The sequence below is a fragment of the Cnephaeus nilssonii genome, assembly GCF_951640355.1.
Source record: "Cnephaeus nilssonii genome assembly, chromosome: 4".
In the NCBI taxonomy this organism is placed as follows: domain Eukaryota; kingdom Metazoa; phylum Chordata; class Mammalia; order Chiroptera; family Vespertilionidae; genus Cnephaeus; species Cnephaeus nilssonii.
Window position 1 is genome coordinate 64,001,245 of NC_137075.1, and position 22,403 is coordinate 64,023,647.

Below are 22,403 nucleotides of genomic sequence, written 5' to 3' on the forward strand. Positions count from 1 at the left end.
TTCTCTAGATCCAGGTGAAATTATTCTTATTTCCAAAGTAAAGTTTTAGGTGTCCATACTTAAAACTTTTAAGCTACATTTTATCACAACATTAATTTTCTAAGTTGTCTCTTTCTTCGTTCTTATACATGAAACTCCAGCAGATTTACTATTGGCATTCATTACGTAGTCAAACTGCAGATATTCTTTAAACCAGTCCAATGTGAGATTCTCAATACTTCCTGCATTGGTAGATTAGTAATTAGTAGATTTGATAAAGACCTGTTTTTCCTTGTCACATTGTACTTCAAGATGCCATATGAATTGGGCTGTAGAATATGGGTTGGTGAACTGTAGATATTTTTTTGGTCTGAGTCTCTTAAAGGTAGAGATGTAGAAGGGCAAACAAGATCACAAGGAGACTGGCTGATAACTGCAAGGCACATTTGGATAGCGTTGTGGTTTCAGGAGGTTCTGGTGTGCTGGGCAAAGGAACTTCTGAATAAATCTGTGTGGGTAGAAACAGCACCAGAAGCAGCAGCCCCAGACTGAGCCTGGCCACCATTCCCATGCCCATGTTGGTCACTGCACCTTCGCTTGGGCCGGCCACTTGGTGTGCTGGAGGATCTTGGGCTCTTGCATGGTGCCGGAGAAATAACTAGCAGGGTCTTAAATCGGGAGGCATCATAATGGCAGTGATGTGGCATGACCCGCCCACCTGTCCTCACCACTGCCCACCCCCAATCAAATAATTTGTTTTCAAAACAAAATATTTCAGCCCTAACCGGTTTGGCTCAGGGGATAGAGTGTCAGCCTGCGGACTCAAGGGTCCCAGGTTCGATTCCGGTCAAGGGCATGTACCTTGGTTGCGGGCACATCCCCAGAAGTGGGTGTGCAAGAGGCAGCTGATCGATGTTTCTCTCTCATCGATGTTTCTAACTCTCTATTTCTCTCCCTTCCTCTCTGTAAAAAATCAATAAGATATATTTATTATTTTTTTAATATATTTTATTGATTTTTTTACAGAGAGGAAGAGAGAGGGATAGAGAGTTAGAAACATCGATGATAGAGAAACATCGATCAGCTGCCTCTTGCACAACCCCTACTGGGGATGTGCCCGCAACCAAGGTATATGCCCTTGACCGGAATCGAACCTGGGACCTTTCAGTCTGCAGGCCGACGCTCTATCCACTGAGCCAAACCGGTTTCGGCAATAAGATATATTTAAAAAACAAACAAAATATTTCAAAGTTATTTAGAGAGCTTGAACCCCTATCAATTATAAAATCTATATTAAACGTTCTATTGTCTTTTCTTCTAAGTGGCATTATTTTTCCCCCTGATTCTATTTTTTTAATTTAAAAAAATGTATTTTCATTAATTTCAGAGAGGGAGGGAGATAGAAACATCAATGATGAGCCCTAGCTGGTTTGGCTCAGTGGATAGTGCCTCAGCCTGTGGACCAAAGGGTCCCAGGTTCAATTCCAGTCAAGGGCAAGTTGCAGGCTTCTCCCCTGCCCGGGCCCTGGTAGGAGCATGTGCAGGAGGCACCAATCGATGTGTCTCTCTCACATTAATATTTCTCTCTATCTTCCCCTCTCTCTTCCACTCTCACTGAAAATCAATGAAAAAGTATCCTGGGATGAGGATTAAAAAAAGAAAAAGAAACATCAATGATGAGAGAGATCACTGATTGGCAGCCTCCTGCATGCCCTACACTGGGGATCTTTCCCACAACCCAGGCATGTGCCCTGACCTGGAACTGTGACCTCCTGGTTCATAGGTGGATGCTCAACCACTGAGTCATGCCGGCAGGCTTTTCCCCTGCTTCTTATATTCATAGCACTTGTGAGACAACCTCACCCTCTGGGTAAATGAGCAGCAGGAGAAGGTAACTGAAGAGCCTTTGGATCCCTGGCCTTTCCTTCACCTACAAGCCCCATCATCACCAATTCTTCATTGCCACAATCACAAAATATCTAGTGCTAAATCTATCCGTATTGGCAGCACAGCTACTCAGCTCTCCTCCCCTACCTCCTGGGAAGCAGTTTCAAATAAATCTTCATTGCTGGATTGATGGCTGCTTTGAGCCCACAGGAGCTTGCTTTTCAAATTATGGAGACAAGTGCATTCTGAGTGAGGCATTTTACTATGCCTCTTGTTGTGAATTCCAGGTGAAAGCAATGTGGAAGTTTAGAAAAAAGAATTAGCCAAAACAAGCTACAATGATCGTCTTATATAATAAAGAGGTAATATGCAAATTGACCCTCATGTCCTTATGTCACAAGATGGCTGCCCCCATGTTATCACAAGATGGCCACCCCCACGTCGTCACAAGATGGCCACCCCCATGTCATCACAAGATGGCTGTTCCACGTTATCACAAGATGGCCACAAGATGGCCAACCCTCACATAGTCACAAGATGGCCACAAGATAGCTACCCCCATGTCATCACAAGATGGCTGCCCCCACGTGGTCACAAGATGGCCGGCAGGGAAGGGGAGTTGAGGGCAACCAGGCATGCAGGGGAGGGCAGTTGGGGGTGACCAGGCCTGCAGGGGAGGGCAGTTGGGGGTGATCGGGCTGGCAGGGAAGCAGTTAGGTGTCAAGCAGGCCAGCAGGGGAGCATTTAGGGGGTTATCAGGCTGGCAGGCAGGCGAGTGGTTAGGAGCCAGCAGTCCCGGATTGTGAGAGGGATGTCCGACTGCCAGTTTAGGCCCTCTCCAATCTGGGATCCCTCAAGGGATCAGGCCTAAACTGGCAATTGGACATCTCCCAGATTGGAGAGGGTGCAAGCTGGGCTGAGAGACACCTCCCCCCACCCCCAGTGCATGAATTTTGTGCACCGGGCCTCTAGTATTTAAATAATCCATTTAAAGTGAGCTGATAGTGTACAGCTTGTACATGCAAAAATGAATTCACCCCTCCCACCTCTTTCTTCATTGAATGGAAAACTGTTAAGGGAAGGTGATATAAAGAGAACACTTGCTCCTTTCCATCAGCTTTATAATAAACTGTTAACGTGAGGTTTCAGTAGCACTCTGTTATGCCTCTTTAAATTGTGATGTGCACAAACCTTCTTTTCAATGCAATGCATCTAAAGTTTTGATACCTGTAACTTTTGGGGGGTGAGGGGGGGTTGCAATTGTTTAAGAATCATGGATTTATTTGTTGTAACTTTGACTATTATCTTTGTGTATCCTGACAGTGTCATGTGTATCAGCCCATGTCAATCAAGATGAGTAAGTAATTACTGAAATGCCACACTTCTAAATTAAATGTTTTGGAATTCAAAGGATAAATAAATGCTGCTTTGGAGATATTAAAAGGAAAAGAAAAAAGAAAATTGGTAGCACTTAGTAAGTATGAGAAAGGTTTTTACTCAGAGATGATTTCTATTGATACTTGGTATATTTTCATTTAGTATTATTAATATTTGGTATACCTTATAAAGACATTTGGTACTTTTGCAATAAAGATTGTACTTTTGCATCCAGAATTTTTGCTTAGCACTTATCATGAGCATTAATTTCCCCCCCTTAAAAGCTTAAAAAGCATGTTATCTTTCTAAAAAGTTTGCACACTGAATTCTGCATGTGTGCAGTTTTATTCCCATCTTGTTTTGAAGTGTTCTTATCTATACTAATAAAAGGGTAATATGCTAATTAGACTGGACATCTTCCAGACGTCTGATTTCCTTCCAGAGAAAGCCACCGTGGCAGGGGCCGAGGCAGAGGTGGTTAGGGGTGATCAGGCCGGCAGGGGAGCAAGCAGTTAGGGGCGATCAGGACAGCAGGGGAGCAAGGAGTTAGGGGGCCATCAGGCCAGCAGGGGAGGGTAGTTAGGGGGCAATCAGGCCAGCAGGGGAGGGCAGTTAGGGGGCAATCAGGACGGCAGGGGAGTGGTTAGGGGGCGATATGGCAGGCAGGCAGAAGCTGTTAGGGGCAATCAGGCAGGCAGGCAGGTGAGCAGTTAGGAGCCAGCAGTCCCAGATTGTGAAAGGGATGTCCTGGGTTGGAGAGGGTGCAGGCTGGGCTGAGGGACACCCCCCCACACATGAATTTCGTGCACCGGGCCTCGAGTCTGTAATTATAAAAGTGTGATATGCTAATTAGACTGATGTCCTTCCAGACATCCTTCTTTCTGGACAAAGCCACAGCAGGCAGAGGCCGAGGCAGAGGTGGCAGAGACCCCCAACCATGGTGGCGGTGGGCAGGGGCAGGGGCCAGGGCCAAGGCCCTTGAATGAATTTCGTGCATCGGGCCTCTAGTGTATTTATAGAGAAGTTGTAAAGAAAATACCCAATGAAGTTAGTTTTAGTTGTTTCTAAGTGATGGGGTTTCTATATTTTCCAACTTTTCTACATTGGTTATATATTTCTTCTGGAGGTTAAACTAATAGTTTTTTTAAGGGGCAGTATTAATGAAACTCAAACTAGATAAATCAACATGGAAATTGCTTTTTTGAAAAGACTATAGAAAACAGACAATAAAAATTAAAGACTGAAGACAGGAAGTTCATAGTTAATAAACATAGCACTCATCTTGATGTGAACTGATACTCTTTAAGTGACTGGAATGAGTAAACAATACCTTTCATTGATGTTTGAAACTTGGGAGTGACTTTTAATAAGAGATCAGCACAAGTTTTAAAAACCCTTGGTTTGTATCTTCTTAACTTCTCAAGAAGAAACTTAAAAGTTACTCAACATCCTATTGTTTTTTATTTTCAAGAATAAAATATTTTCTTATATTCCAGAATATAAAAACTTACTTTCTCTTTCCTTTTCCTAAACCACTGCTTCCTGCCTCTTCAGGAATCCGATTCTCTTTTTCAGAATCTTTAGGGGACAATCTGAAGAATTCTCCAATTCCTTTTTGCCATTTGGGAGTTGGGCGCACACAAACTGGATTCCCTCCTGCATACTTATTTTCAGCTGTAAAATATAAACATATGGAACTAAATAAGAACTAAGAATACATTAGCTGTTTATTACAGGGAAACAATTTTTTAACATCAAATCTAAAGGTTATTAAATGGTGTTACATCCATCTTAAAATGAAGAACTAGAAAATGTGACAAAATAAAGTTGTATTCAGTTAATAGTACATTATACAGTATTGTAGTATAATGTATAATAATACTTTATCATCATAATCCTTTAGCCTAGAACAGTGGTCGGCAAACTGCGGCTCTGTTGACTAATGAGTTTGCCGACCACTGCCTTAAGGAAAAACACTTAAAAAACATTTTAATAATGTACTAATGTCTTTAACCTGAAGTCAAAATTTCTTGGTAAGGATAATGCCTAGAAAAATAGCATTAATGGAATTTTTACAACTGGAAAATATTTTTCATATTTTATCTACAAGACCTATTCAAAGAGTCTTGTGTACTGTCATGATAATAAAGTTTGACACACTTTTTCCTAATATAAGGTAGCATCATGTGCCATAAACTGCCAATTAAAAAAAATTTTTATTATTTGTTGACTGATTTTACAGAAAGAGAAAGGGAGAGATGGTGAGGGAGAGAGTTGTTCTTCCATCCATCCATGCATTCATTAGTTGATTCCTGTATGTGACCTGACCTGCGAACCTGCAAACTTGGCATAGCGGGAGGACACTCTAAACAACTGAGCTCCCTGGCCAAGGCTAAACTGACAAATTCTTATTTAATAAGATTTAGTCAAAGCAAATATAGAAGGCTAAATAAGTAGTGTACAGCAGTGAGCATTTCCGCATAAATAGGTTCAACTTTTCAAAGCTCTTGGCTCCTTTTAAGTTCATAAAGTAAATCCAATTCCTGATTATTTAAAACAGTAATATAAAAGGGAAAATTTCTATCCTTTTTACAAAGTAATGATTAGAATACTAAGAAGAGCAAATTTTTAAGTTACTACATATATCCTTTGCTTTGAACACATTTGTCACAAACTCTAGCTGTTAAAAAACTGATAAAAGTATTCCTATATATACTATCTAAAGTTCTATGGTTTATACTTTTTAAAAAGTACAAATGGCCTTTAAAAAAGAGTGATCCTTTGGTTAATAACTTTCTTGAAGGAAACTTAATGAGAATGCTTTCACTACTAGAAAGCATATAGCAGCCCTGACTGGTTTGGCTCAGTGGATAGAGCGTCGGCCTATGGACTGAAGGGTCCCAGGTTTGATTCCAGTCGGAGGCATGTGCTTCGGTTGTGGGCACATCCCCAGTATGTGCAGGAGGCAGCTGATAGATGTTTCTCTCTCATCGATGTTTCTAACTCTCTATCCCTCTCCCTTCCTCTCTGTAAAAAATCAATAAAATATATATTTTTAAAAAGCATATAGCAGTAGCTGATAGTTCAGCATAGAATTCAAATCGAGCTCTGCAGATTTAGATGTGTGACCTTTACTGAAGTATGTAACCTGAGCTTAAATTTCCTCATCTTTAAAATACCAATTTCATATAGTTGATTATTGATTAAAAATAGACATCTGTAAAATGCATTAATAGGTGCATCTTTACAATACAAGTTCATTAAGGGCCTATTCAGTTGTGCTTCAACAGTGGGCCAATGTGTCCCTATGTGGAAATTAGTGTAGTGATACAGGGTACAAGATATTCTCCATAAATTCATCTATTTCCAAAAATTTTGACCTATTATTCCTTTTTATCTAAAGGGATTGAAATAGTAAATATTTTCTAATAAAATGTTTAGAATAGGGGGAAGTATGAGTTAACATAAAAACCCATGAAGTCCTGCCCTAGCTGGTTTGGCTCAGTGGATAGAGTGTCAACTTGCAGACTGAAGGGTCGTCCCAGGTTTGATTCTAGTCAACGGTACATGCCAGGGGTGCGGGCTCAGTCCCCAGAGTGGGGAGTGCGGGAGGCAGCTGGTCCATGATTCTCTCTCATCATTGATATTCTCTCTCCCTTCTTCTCTGAAATTAACAAACAAACAAACATGAAGTCCTTAGCAGTGCTTCCTTGTTCCTAACTAGACCTTGTGGAATTAATCTTCCTTACTGCTCAATTTCCTACCAAAAGGAATGAGGCAACAGATGGCAGGGTATTTTCTCAACCTATCCTTGCACAGGAGCAGTGTGAAGCTATTTCCCTGACCAGGTTTTCATTACTATGACCCAAAGGCAGTATCAGGAGCTGTAAAGTTGGGAAACACACAGATACCACACTCCAAAAAACAAAAGGGGGGGTGGGAAGGGAGAAAAACGTGCAGAAATGAAAACAAAACGTTTACACTAAGAAGACAATGTGATTAGTACTGTCAACTGTCATCCTAATTCTTAATCTAGTAAAGGGACGCTTACATAATCTCTTACAAGAAAAAGCCATTGTGCCCTGGCTGGTGTGGCTTAGTTGAATGGAGTGTCCTCTCCTATACCAAAAGGTGGTGGGTTCAATTCTGGTCAGGGCACATAATCTAAGTTGTGGTTAGGTCCCTGGACTGGGCACCAGGGGAGGCAATCAATCAATGTTTCTCTCTCACATCCATATTTCTCTGTCTCCCTTCTCTCTTAAAAAAAGGAAAATCAATTAGCCCGGCTGGTGTAGCTCAGTGGTTGAGTGTCGACCTATGAACCAAGATGTCACAGTTTGATTCCTGGTCAGGGCATATGTCCAGGTTGCAGGCTCAATCCCAGTGTGGGATATGCAGGAGGCAGCCGATCAATGATCCTCTCATTGATGTTTCTCTCTCTCCCTCTCCTTTACTCACTGAAATCAATAAAAATCTATATATTAAAAGCTTAAGCGACCATTACGGCAGAACGACTGGTTGCTATGATGTGCACTAACCACCAGGGGGCAGACGCTAATGGCTGGCGTGCACAGTGGTGGTGGCAGGAGCAGCGAGCAGGCAGGCAGTAAGGAGCGCGGGGTCCCAGACTGCGAGAGGGTGCAGGCTGGGCTGAGGAGACACCCCCCCACCCAGTGCACGAATTTCATGCACCGGGACTCTAGTGTATATATATATTTTTTAAAAAATCAATTAAAATGCAGGCTCCATTCTCAGTAAGTAGCAAGCAGGAGGCAGCTAATCAATGTTTCTCTCTCATTGATGTTTCTATCTCTCTCTCCCTCTCTTTCTAAAACCAATAAAAACATATTTAAAAAATTTTTAAAATTAAAAATGGCATTTGTCAATATTAAAACAACAACACACTAAACCAGAAAAAATAGCTTTGAAGATAAATTGTATTTATCCCTAACATCGAGGCTTGAGATTCTTTTCCACTCCTCTACACACATTCTCCAAGACGCTAAGACCCCCTCATTATTTCATAGGACAAGGAAGAAATTCGGGCATGAGGATCTCAGGAAAATAAATTACACGATGGGTAAGGGTGCTTGCAGATCAGGAGAGATGTGGTACCAGGGGGAGAATTGTGGTGCCAGGTCTGATCCCCTTTTGAGAGGGCTCCTCCAGGCGCTTGTACGGGCGCTTCTTACCTTTCCTAGAGGACGGCGAAGTGAAATTAGTAGCAGAGGTGGAGGAACCAAGCACCTTCCTGGGGGCTCGAGCAGCCACCACTGTGGAAAGAGGCAGAGGAGAGCGTTTAGAAGCGGGCAGTAAGGTTCCCACACTGAGCCCCACGCTCCACAATCCCAGACGCAAGCTCTCGGAGAGCCCCACGACCCAGAACGGCAGGCTAACCCTCCCCGGCCCCCCAGGCTTCTTCCTCCCGTTTGAGCAGCTGGGCCGCTGCTTCCCAGCCTTCTGTAAGCGGGCACACCAGGCCATGGCCCCCCATCCCCCACAAGCCTCTGCCGCCCGCTGCGGGGGGTGGGGTGGGGTGGGGTGGCGGGCTGTGAGGGGCACACCCTGCCCTCCACTACCGCGCTTGACTGCCTCACCTTTTCGGTAGGTGCCCGGGAGACTGTCTGCTCTAGTCCGCACCATGTTCGGACACGAGGAGATGAGAGCAACCCGCTGACCTTCCCACGGAGGGCGCCTCCCTGGACAAGAACAAGAAAGCGAGTCTCCCGGGCACAGTTTATAGTGGTCTCTTTCCCGCGCACTCCGGGGACTCTCCCCATTGGTTCCGCGCCTTCTCCCCATTGGTTCCGCGCGGTCCCCCGCAACCAATGGCCAGTGCCCAGGGAGACAGCTGCAGGTTCTTGGCACAGTGCTGACCCGTCCATCAACGGGCAGAAGCTTGTGATTCGACTGCTACCGCCCCAGATGGGCGGTCGCGGGGTGCCTCCCTGGGGTGGCTCCAGGGTGGGTTTTAAGATTTTGAACTGGGGGTGGGGGGACATTTTGACTTAGGAATGGGTCTACTGCGAGCGGCAGGAGGGGGAGCAAAGAACGAGAATTTTACCATTTATTCAAAAGTTACCTTAGGGTTAAATCCATAGTGATTCACTCCTGGAAGTGAAACCTGAAATGAAGCGGACTTTTTCATGCAAATCAAAATAAATAGAACTTTCCTTTAATACTTCAGGGAGGAACTCTGTCCACTAACTAAAACAATGCTACGGAATGGGAGAAAAGGAAGCTAATGCAATTTATAAATAGGGTTTTTGGTGTGTGTTTTCACGTTTGTTTTTTTGTTTTTGTTTTTGTTTTTTTAAATATACCTTACTGATGTTTTACAGAGAGGAAGAGAGAGGGATAGAGAGCCAGAAACATCGATGAGAGAGAAACATCGATCAGCTGCCTCCTGCACACCCCCCACCGGGGATGTGCCCGCAACCAAGGCACATGCCCTTGACCGGAATCGAACCTGGGACCCTCCAGTCTGCAGGCCGACGCCCTAGCCACTGAGCCAAACTGGTCAGGGCTGTTTTTACATTTTTAGGGTGGTGTGAAACTAAGGGGAAAACTGAGTGAGTTGTATATCCAAACACACATAAAGAAAACTAATACAATGCTTTCTTGAGACATGCATAGTCTCGGTGTTAAAAATATGCCAGTAGGGCTGGGACGGCTGGGTGGTTGAGCGTTGACCTATGAACCAGAAAGGTTGTTGGATTTCCCTGGACACATGCCTGGGTTGCAGGCTGAGCCCCAGTGGGGGGCATGCAGGAGGCAGGGGAGATGAAGAAGGCAGCTGATCAATGATTTTCATCATGGATGTTTCTATCTCTCCCTCTCCCTTCCTCTCTGAAATTAATAAAATTATATATTTTAAAATATGCCAAATGGTGTTGTTGCATCTCCAGCAGACAGTGAGCATAACTCTAAAATAGGAGCCAATATTCTCTATCCTGTGCCTATCATCTAAGTACAATACCCATGGGGAGTGATTTTCACTCTCTGAATACCATGCATAAAACATCAGATGAGTTTACCTTGGGATTTTGTTAAATTATCACTTGAAAAGCAACCCTGCAAGTATCAGCACAGCATTGACTTTCTCTAATAGATTGTTTATACTTTAGGAACTTTTTAGTATTTTAACAAAACAACTACTTTGTGTTTTAGAATGAAAGAATCTAGACAACAGGCGAAATTAGCATTAAGATAGCAGGAAATGTATTGCAAATTACTTGTAGCTTTGTCTAACTAAACCTTGTAGTCTAAGATTAGAGCTAAATTCCTATCAGAAAAATCAACAAGCTCCAGGGTAGAGTCCTTTGTTATTTATCACCACGCCCCTCTCAATACACAATCGTTCTGCAATACACATTATTTTCTTTCCCGTTAAAGTGGCTTCTACAAAGACCTGAATTACTTAGTTTGAACTCATATCCCAGACCCCTGCAGAAGTTAGAAATACATAGAGAATCTGCTGTTTTTTCCTCCTAGTCCACTTATCAAGTAAATTGCTTAAAAGAGTTGCAAATATACTTTTGGGCACAAGGATAGTATACATATTATGATAGCTATATTTGTTTGGATGTTTGTCTTTTGAATAAAAAATATGTTAGGGAAGGATGAATTTTAGAGTTAAAAAAAAGAAAAAACAGTGATGCCTAGTAAAAAATATTTGTTTAAAAATATGTTTTTAATTGATTTTAGAAAGAGAGGGAGAAGAAGAAGAGAGAGAAACATGATGTGAGAAAAACATGGATCAGTTGTCTCCTCTGGGGTGGTTACCTCCTGTACACACCCTGACCAGGGATCAAACTAGCTACCTAGGTATGTGCCCTGACTGGGAATCAAACCAACAATCTTCCGTGTACAGGATGACACTCAACCAACTGAGCCACACCAGCCAAGGCCCTAGTAAAAATTCTTAATTTAAATGTTTGCTGTGAGGAAGTGCATCTCCTCTGCAGTTAAATAAAACACAGAGAGTTCTGTGGTGTGAATCTGAAAATTTCAAAGCCCTAGGTTAGGGCATTAAGAAAAATTGTAGTATATATGATTAAAATTTCTGCCTAAGTTTATACGAAAGAATATCTTTAAGTCATGTTAAATAGGTGTGCTTGCTTTGCTCAGGCAAAAAGCTAATAAATGATAATGATTGTAAATGGTATTACCTTATATTACAAGCATTACAAACTAGAGATTACAATCCTTAACAGGCCTTATGAAAAAAGGACACTTTTATTCTTGAGGACCTAGTAATTTCATAATAATATGTATTATGTATTAAGTCTTATTTATATATATAAAAGCCTAATATGCAATGTGACCCCTCGGGAGTTCGATGGACCCACCTGGAGTTCGATCGCTCGCTATGACGTGCGCTGACCACCAGGGGCGACACAGAATGAAGGAAGGCCTAGGCTGGCAGCAGGTAGCCACCAGGGACCCTACCCATGCATGAATTTCATGCACTGGCCCTCTAGTTGTAAAATAAAACTGAAGTCATTGTCTCTGTCTTTAAGAAATTAACATTTTAGTTATGGAGACTGAACAGATAATGAAACAAGTAAACTTCTTGGATATGTTATAGTTCGTATTAAATGTAGAGGATTTTTATGAAGAAACAAAACTTGTACCCACTAATAACGAACATTCAGCATATTTTTTTAAGCTAGAAAATCATGTTTTCCAAACTAAAAACAATCTAAATTCAATGTAAATCAGTACACTTATGATTTTTGTCAATGAAAACATTTGCATAAAAAGATGAAAGAGCATCCAATTAATGTAGTCTAAGTAGCCTAATGGAAATGAAGAATCTATAAATGTAAAACAAAGTCAGCCAATTAAATTTATTGATTAAATATATCAGAAGAGCCCTGGCTGGCATGGCTCAATGGATAGAGCGTGGGCCTGCACACTAAAGAGTCGTGGGTTCAATTCTGGGTGGAGGGCACATACCTGGGTTGCAGGTTCCATCCTGGCCCTAGGGCGCCTGCCGGAGCCAACCAATCCATGTGTATAGATGTTTCTCTTTATCCCCCTCCTTCCCTTCCATTCTCTCTCTCTCTCTCTCTCTAAAAAAAAAAAAAAAAGGAAAAAATAGGCTCTTTAGAAAAGTCTGGCTAAATTTTCCTGAGTCTACAGTGATCTAAAGAATAGCAAAAATCCTTTAAATCTGGCCATCGTGGATTGAAATACATACCTTCAAATTCTGTAGTGATTTTTATCACTACATTGAATTCATGTGGAAGGTCTTCAAAGCCAGATCCCAACACCTGTTTTATATAAAGCTCCCCCTCCCCCCGCGGCCCTCAGCCCCGCACCGCCATGGAGCTTGCTGAGTTATCTTGGCTCCCCTGGGAAAGATCTGGCTCAAAAAATTAAATAGAGAGGTTTTAGCAGCATGACTCTAGTCTTGGACTATGGCGGGGGTGGGAGGAGGGAGCGGTATGAATACAACCACTGCCACCAGAGCGAACTCTTATGCTAGGAAGTGCTTTGCCTCAGCTTCCAAGTACTATTTTAAATATTTTACAGAAAGCCGACGATTTAAAATTGGCCCTTCGAACATAAAACGCAAGTGCCCCTCAAGTTATGGGTTACAGCTTTGATCTTCCCAGACTGTGGCTTTTATAGGTATTCGTACTGCCTTCTCAATAGAACTCTCAATTTCCGAGTCCTACATCCGCCAACGCGGAAGAATCGCGCGCAAGTGCTCAGATTCGAGCGCGCGGCCGGCCGGGAGCGGGAAGCAGGCGGAGCCGGCACCGGTGGGCGGGGAGGCGACGCTGCGGCGGGCGGGGCAGCCTGGCGGAACCCGCGCGCGCGGAGTCGCTGTTGCGAAGGGAACCAGTCTGGCGCGGGACTCGAGGCTTTTTCAGCCCAGCTGGTTCCGGCTGGGGAAAATGGCGGTGGCTGGGGCGGCGCCCCGGGAGCAGTTGGTGGGCTGGTGTACCCAGCATTTGCGGAAAACTTTTGGCCTGGATGTCAGTGAGGAGATCCTGCAGTAAGAGCGGTTCGGGTCCGAGGCGGGGAGGAGCTCTGTGAAGTGAGCGGGCCGAGCGAGCCCGGAAGCAGGGAGGGCTAAAAAAGTTGATGAGAATGAAGTAATGTGATAAGAGGGCTGTTGGTCACTGGGCACCGATTTTTGACTTTTGGTTTTGTAGTTTTGTTTCTGGAATAGAGTGTCAGGCTGATGGGGTCTTTTTTTCTTACCCCCCCCCCCCAACCCCCTAGGAAAACGCCAAATCCCTGTCATTAGAATTTGTAAGACCGTCCCGGGAGCCAGTTTTCTTACAGATTCCGGAGAGAAGGGGCAAGCCAAATTGTCTTTCCAGAAATTCCTTATTCTGAGCATTTTCGTTTGCCTCATCTGAGTTGTCAAGTAGGGCCTATAATTTAAATGGGGCGGCGTAGTACGGTGCAAATAGCCCCTGGCTTAGGGGTCCCAGGTTCTAGGTTCTGTTGTCATTTATTAGTTTTGGAACCTTGGGCTACTTAATTTCCCTCTGTACCTTAGTTTCCTCATCTATAAACTAACTAATAGAGCTTATTTCATACTACACGATTCTTATGAAGTGGAGATGGTGACATGATTTAATATCTGCTTTCAGTTGATTTAACAAATACTTGTTGCGCTACTACCAGCCAGGTGCTGGAGCAACAAAGAAAATTGCTACAATTGGGTTCTGCTTGGTTGATGAGTCCTGAGGTAGGGGAAGTTCAGGGTGTTGTGGGAGCACGGAGAAAAGGACTCTTAAGATTTGAGAAATTGCAGTTTCCTGCAACATATGACTTTAACCCGAGAACTAAAGGATGGATAGGTGAAGGTGAGAGGGAAAAGCTTCCACAAAAATTGGTCTTGATCAAGGAACCTGTGTTTCTTGTTCCCTGTTCGTTGATGCTGAAATCAGAATTGCAATTCAAGGACTTTTGTAGGAAGTAAGGTGAGTTTCTAAATTTGGGAGAAAATAGACGTGTTGGCAAGGAGAGAGTTAAGAGAGCCTATATTAAAGGATTTTTTTTTAAACACTGGAATAGACTTATTAAAAAACAACAACAACCCAGCCAAAAAGATACACACACACACACACACACACACACACACACACACACAAAACCACAAAAAGTAAAAATCAAAAAAGAATTTTTAAAAAATCCAGCCAAATCATATGGCTTGGCTATACCATTGTTTGAAAGCAAGGTCAGGTTAAATAGTTTTTCAAACATTTTTTTAAAGCAGTGGAGTGCTGTCAAATAAAATAATTAGACTTTAAAAAATATATACCAAACAAAAAAAGTCATTCAATCAAAACAATTGAGGCTATTTTATTTTAAATCTTTATTGTTGAAAGTATTACATATGGATGCTATTTTTGATGGATCAACAATGGAGTATGGATTAGTGCAGTCTTCTCAGTCTCCGAATCCAATTGTATTTTGTCTGCTTATATAGTTTCACAAAAATTTAAATTCTCATAGGTTGTAGTTTAAAAGCTTATTTTGCAGGACCTGGCTGGGTGGCTCTGTTGGTTAGAGCATCATCCGAATATGCCAAGGTTGCAGGTCCCTGGTTGAGACACATACAAGAAGTAACCAATGAATGCATAAATAAGTGGAACAACAAATCAATATTTTTCTCCCTTCCTCTTTTTCTAAAAGTCAAAAAATAAAAATTTTAGAACATCTGAGACTTTTACTGATACCTATAAATATTTTTTTAATATATTTTTATTGATTTCAGAGACGAAGGGAGAGGGAAAGATAGAAACATCAATGAAGAGAGAGAAGAATTCGTTGGCTGTCTCCTGCACACCCCACACTGGGTTCCAGCCTGCAACCTGGGCATGTGCCCTGACGGGGTATCAAACCCTGATCTCCTTCCTGGTCCATAGGTCAATGCTCAACCACTGAGCTACACTGGCTGGTCTATAAATGTTTTTTTTAAAAAAGCTTATTTTGCAGTCTTAGATTTTCCGTGTTTAAACTTATCCACAGCCTTGAAAGACGAGTTATCAGAAATTTGTTTTAAAGCTGAAGCACTTATGGCCCAACACCAGCTTGCATTTTTAAAAATTCATAAATATAAATTAGACAAGAACGATTCAAAACTTTAAAAAAATAAGCACTACAGCTCCCTATAATAGAACTCTATTTAAACCACTCATTAGGTTTTTATTAGTTATTGCACAACAGCCTGTGATGCCATTTGTTGTGTAAATTTGCTGTGCCATGCCTGGTATTTGAAAATTACCTAGGTGTACTGTAGTAATCGGGTAATTTGAATAATTTTACTTGAGTGGCCTGAAATTTTTAAAAAAACAGCACAGAGCTCTTACCTTCCTGATCAATGCGACATTTAGAGCCACAATCCACATTAGTTCATATTTTGGTTGATATATAAGATTTGCTATATAACACATTTGGGTGTATGTTGTTCTTTTTGTTTGTTTTAAATATATCTTTATTGATTTCAGAGAGGAAGGGAGAAGGAGAGAGAGAGAGACAGAAACATCAATGATGAAACATCAATGATGATTGACTGGCTGCCTCCTGCACGTCCCCACTGGTGATTGAGCCCACAACCCAGGCATGTGCCCTTGACCGGAATGGAACCTGGGACCTTTCAGTCCGCACACTGACGCTTTATTCACTGAGCCAAACCAGCTAGGGCTGTATGTTGTTCTTTATTATAATTTATTAAATAGTTAAAATGACATTTATTCAAATGTTTCTGGAGCTTTTAAAATATTTTCCTAGTGGTTTGAATACTCCAGAGTTAAATGATCCCTTGAGGTTCCTTGCAGCACTGTGAGTCCTTGATAGCAATTGATTTTTTGATGGGGGCTGTTAAGTCTAGGGATCAGGTTGATTTAACTGTAAAAACCCCGAAAATGGTTGTCTACCAATGATGGGACAGTTGCATGATGTTTTAAATTTAGAGGATATAGCATTACTAATTTTTTGTATGTCCCATATTAGGTATCTGAATTAGTTTCTTCAGATCTGATAATGGTACATTATCTTAATTTATAAGTATTTTTTTTTACTTCTCTGATGTGCATATTCACTGTAGAAACTAAAATAAAATAAATTTAAAAGGAAGAAACTAAAATTACCACAACCCAGAGATAACCATAATTTCTCTTTTAGTGTTTTATTTATTTTGTTTTATTTTTTTAAATTTATTTTTTTAGATGAAGGCTACTTTTATTAAATGACTGAACCATGTAATTGCCAAGGCCACTATGTACAGGGAAGAGAGGGGAAGCTTTATTTCTTGGTCTCTTCCTCCTTGGACAGAGTCTTGATGATCTCCTCCTTCTTGGCCTGGAGCCGCTCTTCACTGCACTTGCGGGCTTCCTTGGTCTTAGACCTGCGGGCCTCGGCCTGGTCAGCCAGAAGCTTCTTGCGAGCCTTGTCTGCCTTCAGCTTGTGGATGTGTTCCATGAGAATCCGCTTGTTTTTTAACACGTTACCCTTCACTTTGAGGTACAGGCTGTGGTACATGTGGCGGTCAATCTTCTTAGATTCGCGGTATCTTCTGAGTAGCAGGCGAAGAATTCTCATCCTCCTCATCCAGGTTACTTTCTCAGGCATTCGAGCATTGGCAGTACCCTTTCGCTTACCTATGCCCATATGCCTGCCCTTCCTGCGGGCCAAGGTGTTTTTCCGGCATCGAGCCAGGAATGGACAGTCACAGGCTTCCGGATGATCAGCCCATCTTTGATCAGCTTCCGAATCTGCTGCCGGGAGTTGGCATTGGCGATTTCATTGGTCTCATTGGGGTCCAACCAGACCTTCTTTTTGCCACAGCGGAGGACGCTGGAGGCAAGCCTCTTCTGAAGCCTGAGCATACCCAAACTCCGGGGCCCGCCGCTTCAGGGCTGCCTCCACCTCCTCTCTCCCATCGGGGGCCACAGTCCCGATCCCCGCCGTCCCCCGGCAGCCGGGACCAACCCAGGCCGGAGCCCCGCGAGTCCTCACCTCATGGCTCTCTTTTAGTGTTTTTATCTATGCATATTGTAATATATTTTAAAATTATAGGGGGAAAAAGAAAATAAAAATAAACTAAAACTCTTTTTAATCCTACCACTCAGTGATAATCATTTTGGTGTATAACTTTCTACACTTTTTCTACACAGTGTATAGATATACACATTTCTTTTGTAGCAATTTAGATCATATGCTATACAGTTAGAGCATTAACTTACTATTGTATTAGAGCATTAACTCAGGTTAACAATAATTATTCAAAAATTTCACTTTTAATGGTTGTAAAGTCTAAAAACTTGAGTTCATTTTCCCCTTCTCCATTAATGGATGTTTTCAGTAGTTTCTACTTTTTTCACCAGTTTAAATAATGATGCAGTTAACTATTTTGCATAAAATTTTCTGTCTCTATTTCATAGAGAGTCCTACAAAGGGAATTATTGGATTTTTTCTAAGGCATTTTAAATATACTAACTAGTTGATTTCTAGAAAAGTTGTACTGACTTGTACTCCCACCTCACTTTTTAAGAATCCTTTATAAAATTTCCTTAAATACACACATACCTCAGAGATATTGCGGGTTTGGTTCCAGACCACTGTAATAAAGCAAGTCATAATCTCTTTGCTGGTAGAGGGTCTTACCTTCAGTTTGTAAACACCCAATACCTGTGAAGCATAATAAAATGAGGTAAGCCTGTAGATTTGCTTATTCTGATGTGATGCCAATCTTGATTTACAATTTTTAAGAATGTTAAATCAATAACTGGTTTGAATTTATAATCCTATCTAATAAAAGAGTAATATGCAAATTGACTGTCACACCAACACGCAAGATGGCTGCCCCCATGTGGACACAAGATGGCCACCACAAGATGGCCAGCAGGGGAGGGCAGTTGGGAGGGACCAGGCCTGCAAGGGAGGGCAGTTGGGGGCGATCAAGTCTGCAGGGGAGGGAAGTTAGGGGCAATCAGGCTGGCAGGGGAGCAGTTAGGCATCAATCAGGCTGGCAGGGGAGTGGTTAGGGGGTGATCAGGCTGGCAGGCAGAAGCAATTAGGGGCAGTCAGGAAGGCAGGCAGGCGAGCAGTTGGGAGCCAACAGTCCTGGATGTGAGAGGGATGTCCGACTGCCCGTTTAGGCCCGATCCTACAAGGATCGGGCCTAAACGGGCAGTCGGACATCCCTTGAGGGGTCCCAGATTGGAGAGGGTGCAGGCTGGACTGAGGGACACACACTGCACCCTCAGTGTGCAGGCCTCTAGTATATTCATATTTTTAGTGAAAATGAAGAGAAATTTTAGGTTTTGCAACATAGAGATTAGGTAATTTGTATTGTTCCTAGGAAAATATAATGATTGCAGATATATAGTTATAGAAAATATTCTGCCAATTGTATTTTATTTTATTTATTTTGCTAACTGTATTTTAATACAAATAAAAAAACGGTATTCCTGTGTTAAGGGTAGCCCCACAAGCCTCTCTTTAATACACTGATTTGATTTTAGAAATACAAGAAGATTGTGAAGATTAGAATACCAACTGCTTGAGGTCAGGGTTTTTGTCCTAATCAAATTGATATTCCTAGCATCTAGAGTAGAACTTGACTCAAAGTAAACACTCTAATGGATTAATGGTTTTTACTACCTTGATCTCTCTTATGAATATTGAAAACCATAGTGTAAGCTAGCCTTGTTTCAACAACTTATATCTTTTCTTCTTGAGGTATGTTTTGTCAATTGAGAGTCCTGAAGAGATACGAGAATATGTTACTGACCTCCTTCAGGGAAATGAGGGCAAAAAAGGTCAATTCATAGAAGAGCTTATAAACAAATGGCAAAAGAATGATCAAGAGTTGATTTCTGATGCTCTGCAGCCGTCCTTCAAAAAAGACGGTGAGTTAATGTAATTAAGTAAAGATTGAAATATTGGTAAATGGGCTGGCTTATAGGAATTGGTATTTTTTGTCACTGTATTTCCTCACAGCCAACTTAAGCAGAATCATATGTATACATAGTTTTAACCCTTTGCACTCGCTTGCTTTTTTCTCGATTCCTGCTACCGATGCTAACCGTGTCGAGTCACACTCGACATCTGAGTGCAAAAAGTTAATCTAGTTCTTCTCAATTTCTGATGAATATTGTTCTAGTTCACATTTTTTCAACTTAGAAAATATCACAAAAATACTGTTTGCAGATATAAATGTGGCTTCAGAATAATTTGAAAAATTTATACATGGTTTAAAGGAACACTTTCCAGTTAGTGCATATCTGGTGAAGGTAAACGTTGACCAATTTTAGTATAAATAGCATTTAGAAGTAACTCTTTAAACACAGCATGAGCACCAAACTAAATAATCTAAGTCATTATTATTATGCAATCTAAAATATCAGATTTTAATTTAACTTCTTAATTCTAGCCAGTAGTCTTTATTTATCATTGACTACACTTTAGAAAGTGATGGTTTAAATTTAATTCTTGTTTGAAAGGAAAATATAAGTTAAAAACCTGCCTGACTTCATATCTTGACTTTAAATATTAAGCATCACACTGGCCGGGTTGCTTAGTTAGAGCATCATCTCCACGTGCCAAGGTTGTGGGTTCCCTGATCAGGGTACATAAAAGAATCAACCAATGAATGTATAAATAAGTGGAACAACAAATTGATGTTTTGCTCTCTCTCCACCCCACCCCACCCCCGTCCCTTTCCCTCTTCCTTTCCCTCTACCCCTCTCTATATTTTTTTCTTCTTTACAGAAATTTTAGATGGGCAGAGATCAGGAGACCAGCTAAAGAGAAGTAGGCGGAAAGGGAGAAACAGACAGGAAGTTCCTGCATTTGCTGAACCTGATACAACCATAGAGGTCAAAACACCTTTTGATTTGGCCAAGGTAAGTGTTTATAAAATGAATTTTTTTCTGGCTATATGGAGAAGAGGAATGACTGTACAAAGTGTACACATTTGTCTAGAATGGCAATTTTTCAACAAATGCATGAGTTTTATGAAAGTAATAATTTCTATATGGTAGTATTTTTGGCTGCCTGATTAAATAAGTATTATAAGGAGATTTTACTTGAAGATTTTATATAAATATATATATATCCTATATAATAAAAGGGTAATATGCAAATAGACCAAATGGCAGAACAAGCAACCAACCAATCAAAGCGTAATATGCTAATAATATGCTAAGGATGCTCAACCGCTTGCTATGATGTGCACTGACCACCAGGGGGCAGACAGTCAACTGGTCAACCAGTCGCTATGATGTGCACCGACCACCAGGGGGCAGATGCTCCAACTGGGGTCCGGCCCATCGGGACTGAGCGAGATGGGCTGGACACGCCCTAGAGCCTTCCTGCGGTTCCTCCCCCGGCCGAAGTGTGCACCAGTGGGGTCCCTCAGCCTGGCCTGCACCCTCTGGCAATCCAGGACCCCTTGGGGGATGTCCGAGAATGGGTTTCAACCCAACCTTATCCTGCAGGCCACTCCCCTTGGGAGGGTGCCAGACACAGGGCTCATGGCTGGTGGGCGCTGCTATGGCAGCGCGAGCTTCTCCCAATCGGAACTGATTGGGCATGAGCCCGTGGCAGGCACAGTGGGGCTGGAATGAGCGGGAGCAGCAGGTGGGAGCTGCAGGCGGTGTTGGACTGTGGGTTTTGGCCCGATATAATATATAATAAATAAATATATATTTATTTATATAATGTAAAATATTTAATGAAGTGCAACAGGCCTTCAGTTTCAACATTTTTTGTGCGGGTTTATACTAAAAGAATGTACAATTTTAGCTGTTATTAACAGTGTTCCACTTTGGGCCATCTACTACCACCACTATCAGCATTTAACGTTAGAGTTTTTTTGTATTTTCTCTTGGCAACCAAAATAGCCCTCTGAGCAGAAAAATTTATAAGACAATTTGACCAGCTAAATATCCCAACATAAGGGAAAGGTTAATTATGCTGAAATGGAGAAGTAGTGATCAGAAAATTCTGAGTGTAATGATTATGCAAAAAAACATGGCAAAGTGTTTACAGAATGATGTCAGGTTGAAGGGGAAAAAATAGAGATTTAAGCCTTCTAACGGTCAGAATAAAATGATCAAAGACCATAAGCAAAAAAAAAAAAGCCAACACATATGACCAATAAACATAAAAAGATGTCTAACTTACTAGTAATTAAGAGCAGTTCATCACCCTAATTGGTTGGGACTTTTCCAGTTTTAGCATTAAAAGTCCTATCTTCTGGGATTCCCCTAAGTCTGGGGCAAACCAGGATGGATGGTTACTGTGCTCGTAATCAAATAAATACACATTAAATCCCTTGAGATACTGCTTATCAAATTGTCAAATATTTTAAAACTAGAATAATGATGATGAAGTATTAAAACAGGAACCTCCTGTACATTGCTGATGGCAATATTAACTGGTTTAAGATTTGGGGACAGTTTGGCAGCATGTATACATCACAAACCATGGAAAATGTTCAGATACTTTTGACTTAACTAATGTAACTTAAGAAAGTAGAAGTACATGCTAAAAACTTATGTTCTATACACTTTTATTTATAATATTGAAAATTTGAACTGACCTGATTGTTTAGTCATAAGAGAAGGATTAAATAAATTAGCCTATGTTTCTCAGTGGTTAGAGCGTTGGCCAGAGAACCGAAGGGTCTCAGGTTCCATTCCCAATCAAGGGAACATATCAGGGTTGCAGGTTCCATCCCAGTCCCAGTTGGAGGTTCGGGCGTATGCAGGAGGCAACCAATTGATGTGTTTCTCTCACATCGATGTGTCTTTCTCATATCAATGTTTCTCTCTCTCTCTCTCTCTCTCTCTCTCTCTCTCTCTCTCCCCCTCCCCCCTTCTTTTTCTCCTTCCTCCTCCCTCTCCCTCTCTCTCTCCCTCATCCCCCCTCCCTTCCACTCTAAAAAAAAAATCAATGGAAAAAATATCCTCGGGTGAGGATTAATAATAAATAAATAAATATCAATAAATTATGGTTTCCTCATTTAATGGACTACCATACAACTAATAAAATTATTCTCCAAAGTATAGAATTTGGGAAAATGTTCACTTTTAGGTTTGTAATCCAGCTGAACATTATTTTGAATAAATTTTTATTTTACTCTTACCAATAAAAATACTTATTTTTAAAGAGGAGGTATT

General features: G+C 41.5%; 2 protein-coding genes and 1 pseudogene across 5 annotated transcripts in view; 1 reads left to right on the forward strand and 2 right to left on the reverse strand.

Annotated features, from left to right (window-relative positions):
- PCLAF (PCNA clamp associated factor) overlaps positions 1-8,994 on the reverse strand; it is a 72,768-nt gene extending 63,774 nt beyond the window's left edge. Inside the window, exons 1-3 of one of the 3 annotated variants that reach the window (XM_079767795.1) lie at positions 8,841-8,942; positions 8,436-8,516; positions 4,755-4,917 (exon numbers count right to left, since the gene is read on the reverse strand). In XM_079767795.1, coding sequence (XP_079623921.1) covers positions 4,755-4,917; positions 8,436-8,516; positions 8,841-8,886 — 290 coding nt within the window. In that variant the 5' untranslated portion in view covers positions 8,887-8,942. Of the gene's footprint in view, positions 1-4,754; positions 4,918-8,435; positions 8,517-8,840 lie in introns of all 3 variants that reach the window. The other 2 variants (XM_079767796.1, XM_079767797.1) reach the window with 2 other exon arrangements.
- Positions 8,995-13,083: 4,089 nt separating this feature from the next.
- The window catches only part of TRIP4 (thyroid hormone receptor interactor 4), a 78,919-nt gene continuing 69,599 nt past the window's right edge, over positions 13,084-22,403 (forward strand). The window contains exons 1-3 of the mRNA XM_079767787.1: positions 13,084-13,252; positions 18,958-19,127; positions 19,990-20,123. Coding sequence (XP_079623913.1) covers positions 13,152-13,252; positions 18,958-19,127; positions 19,990-20,123 — 405 coding nt within the window. The 5' untranslated portion in view covers positions 13,084-13,151. The remainder of the gene's footprint in view (positions 13,253-18,957; positions 19,128-19,989; positions 20,124-22,403) is intronic.
- LOC307097501 (large ribosomal subunit protein eL19-like) lies at positions 16,397-17,273 on the reverse strand (annotated as a pseudogene). The gene has a single exon. The product of its transcript is annotated as a large ribosomal subunit protein eL19-like (transcript).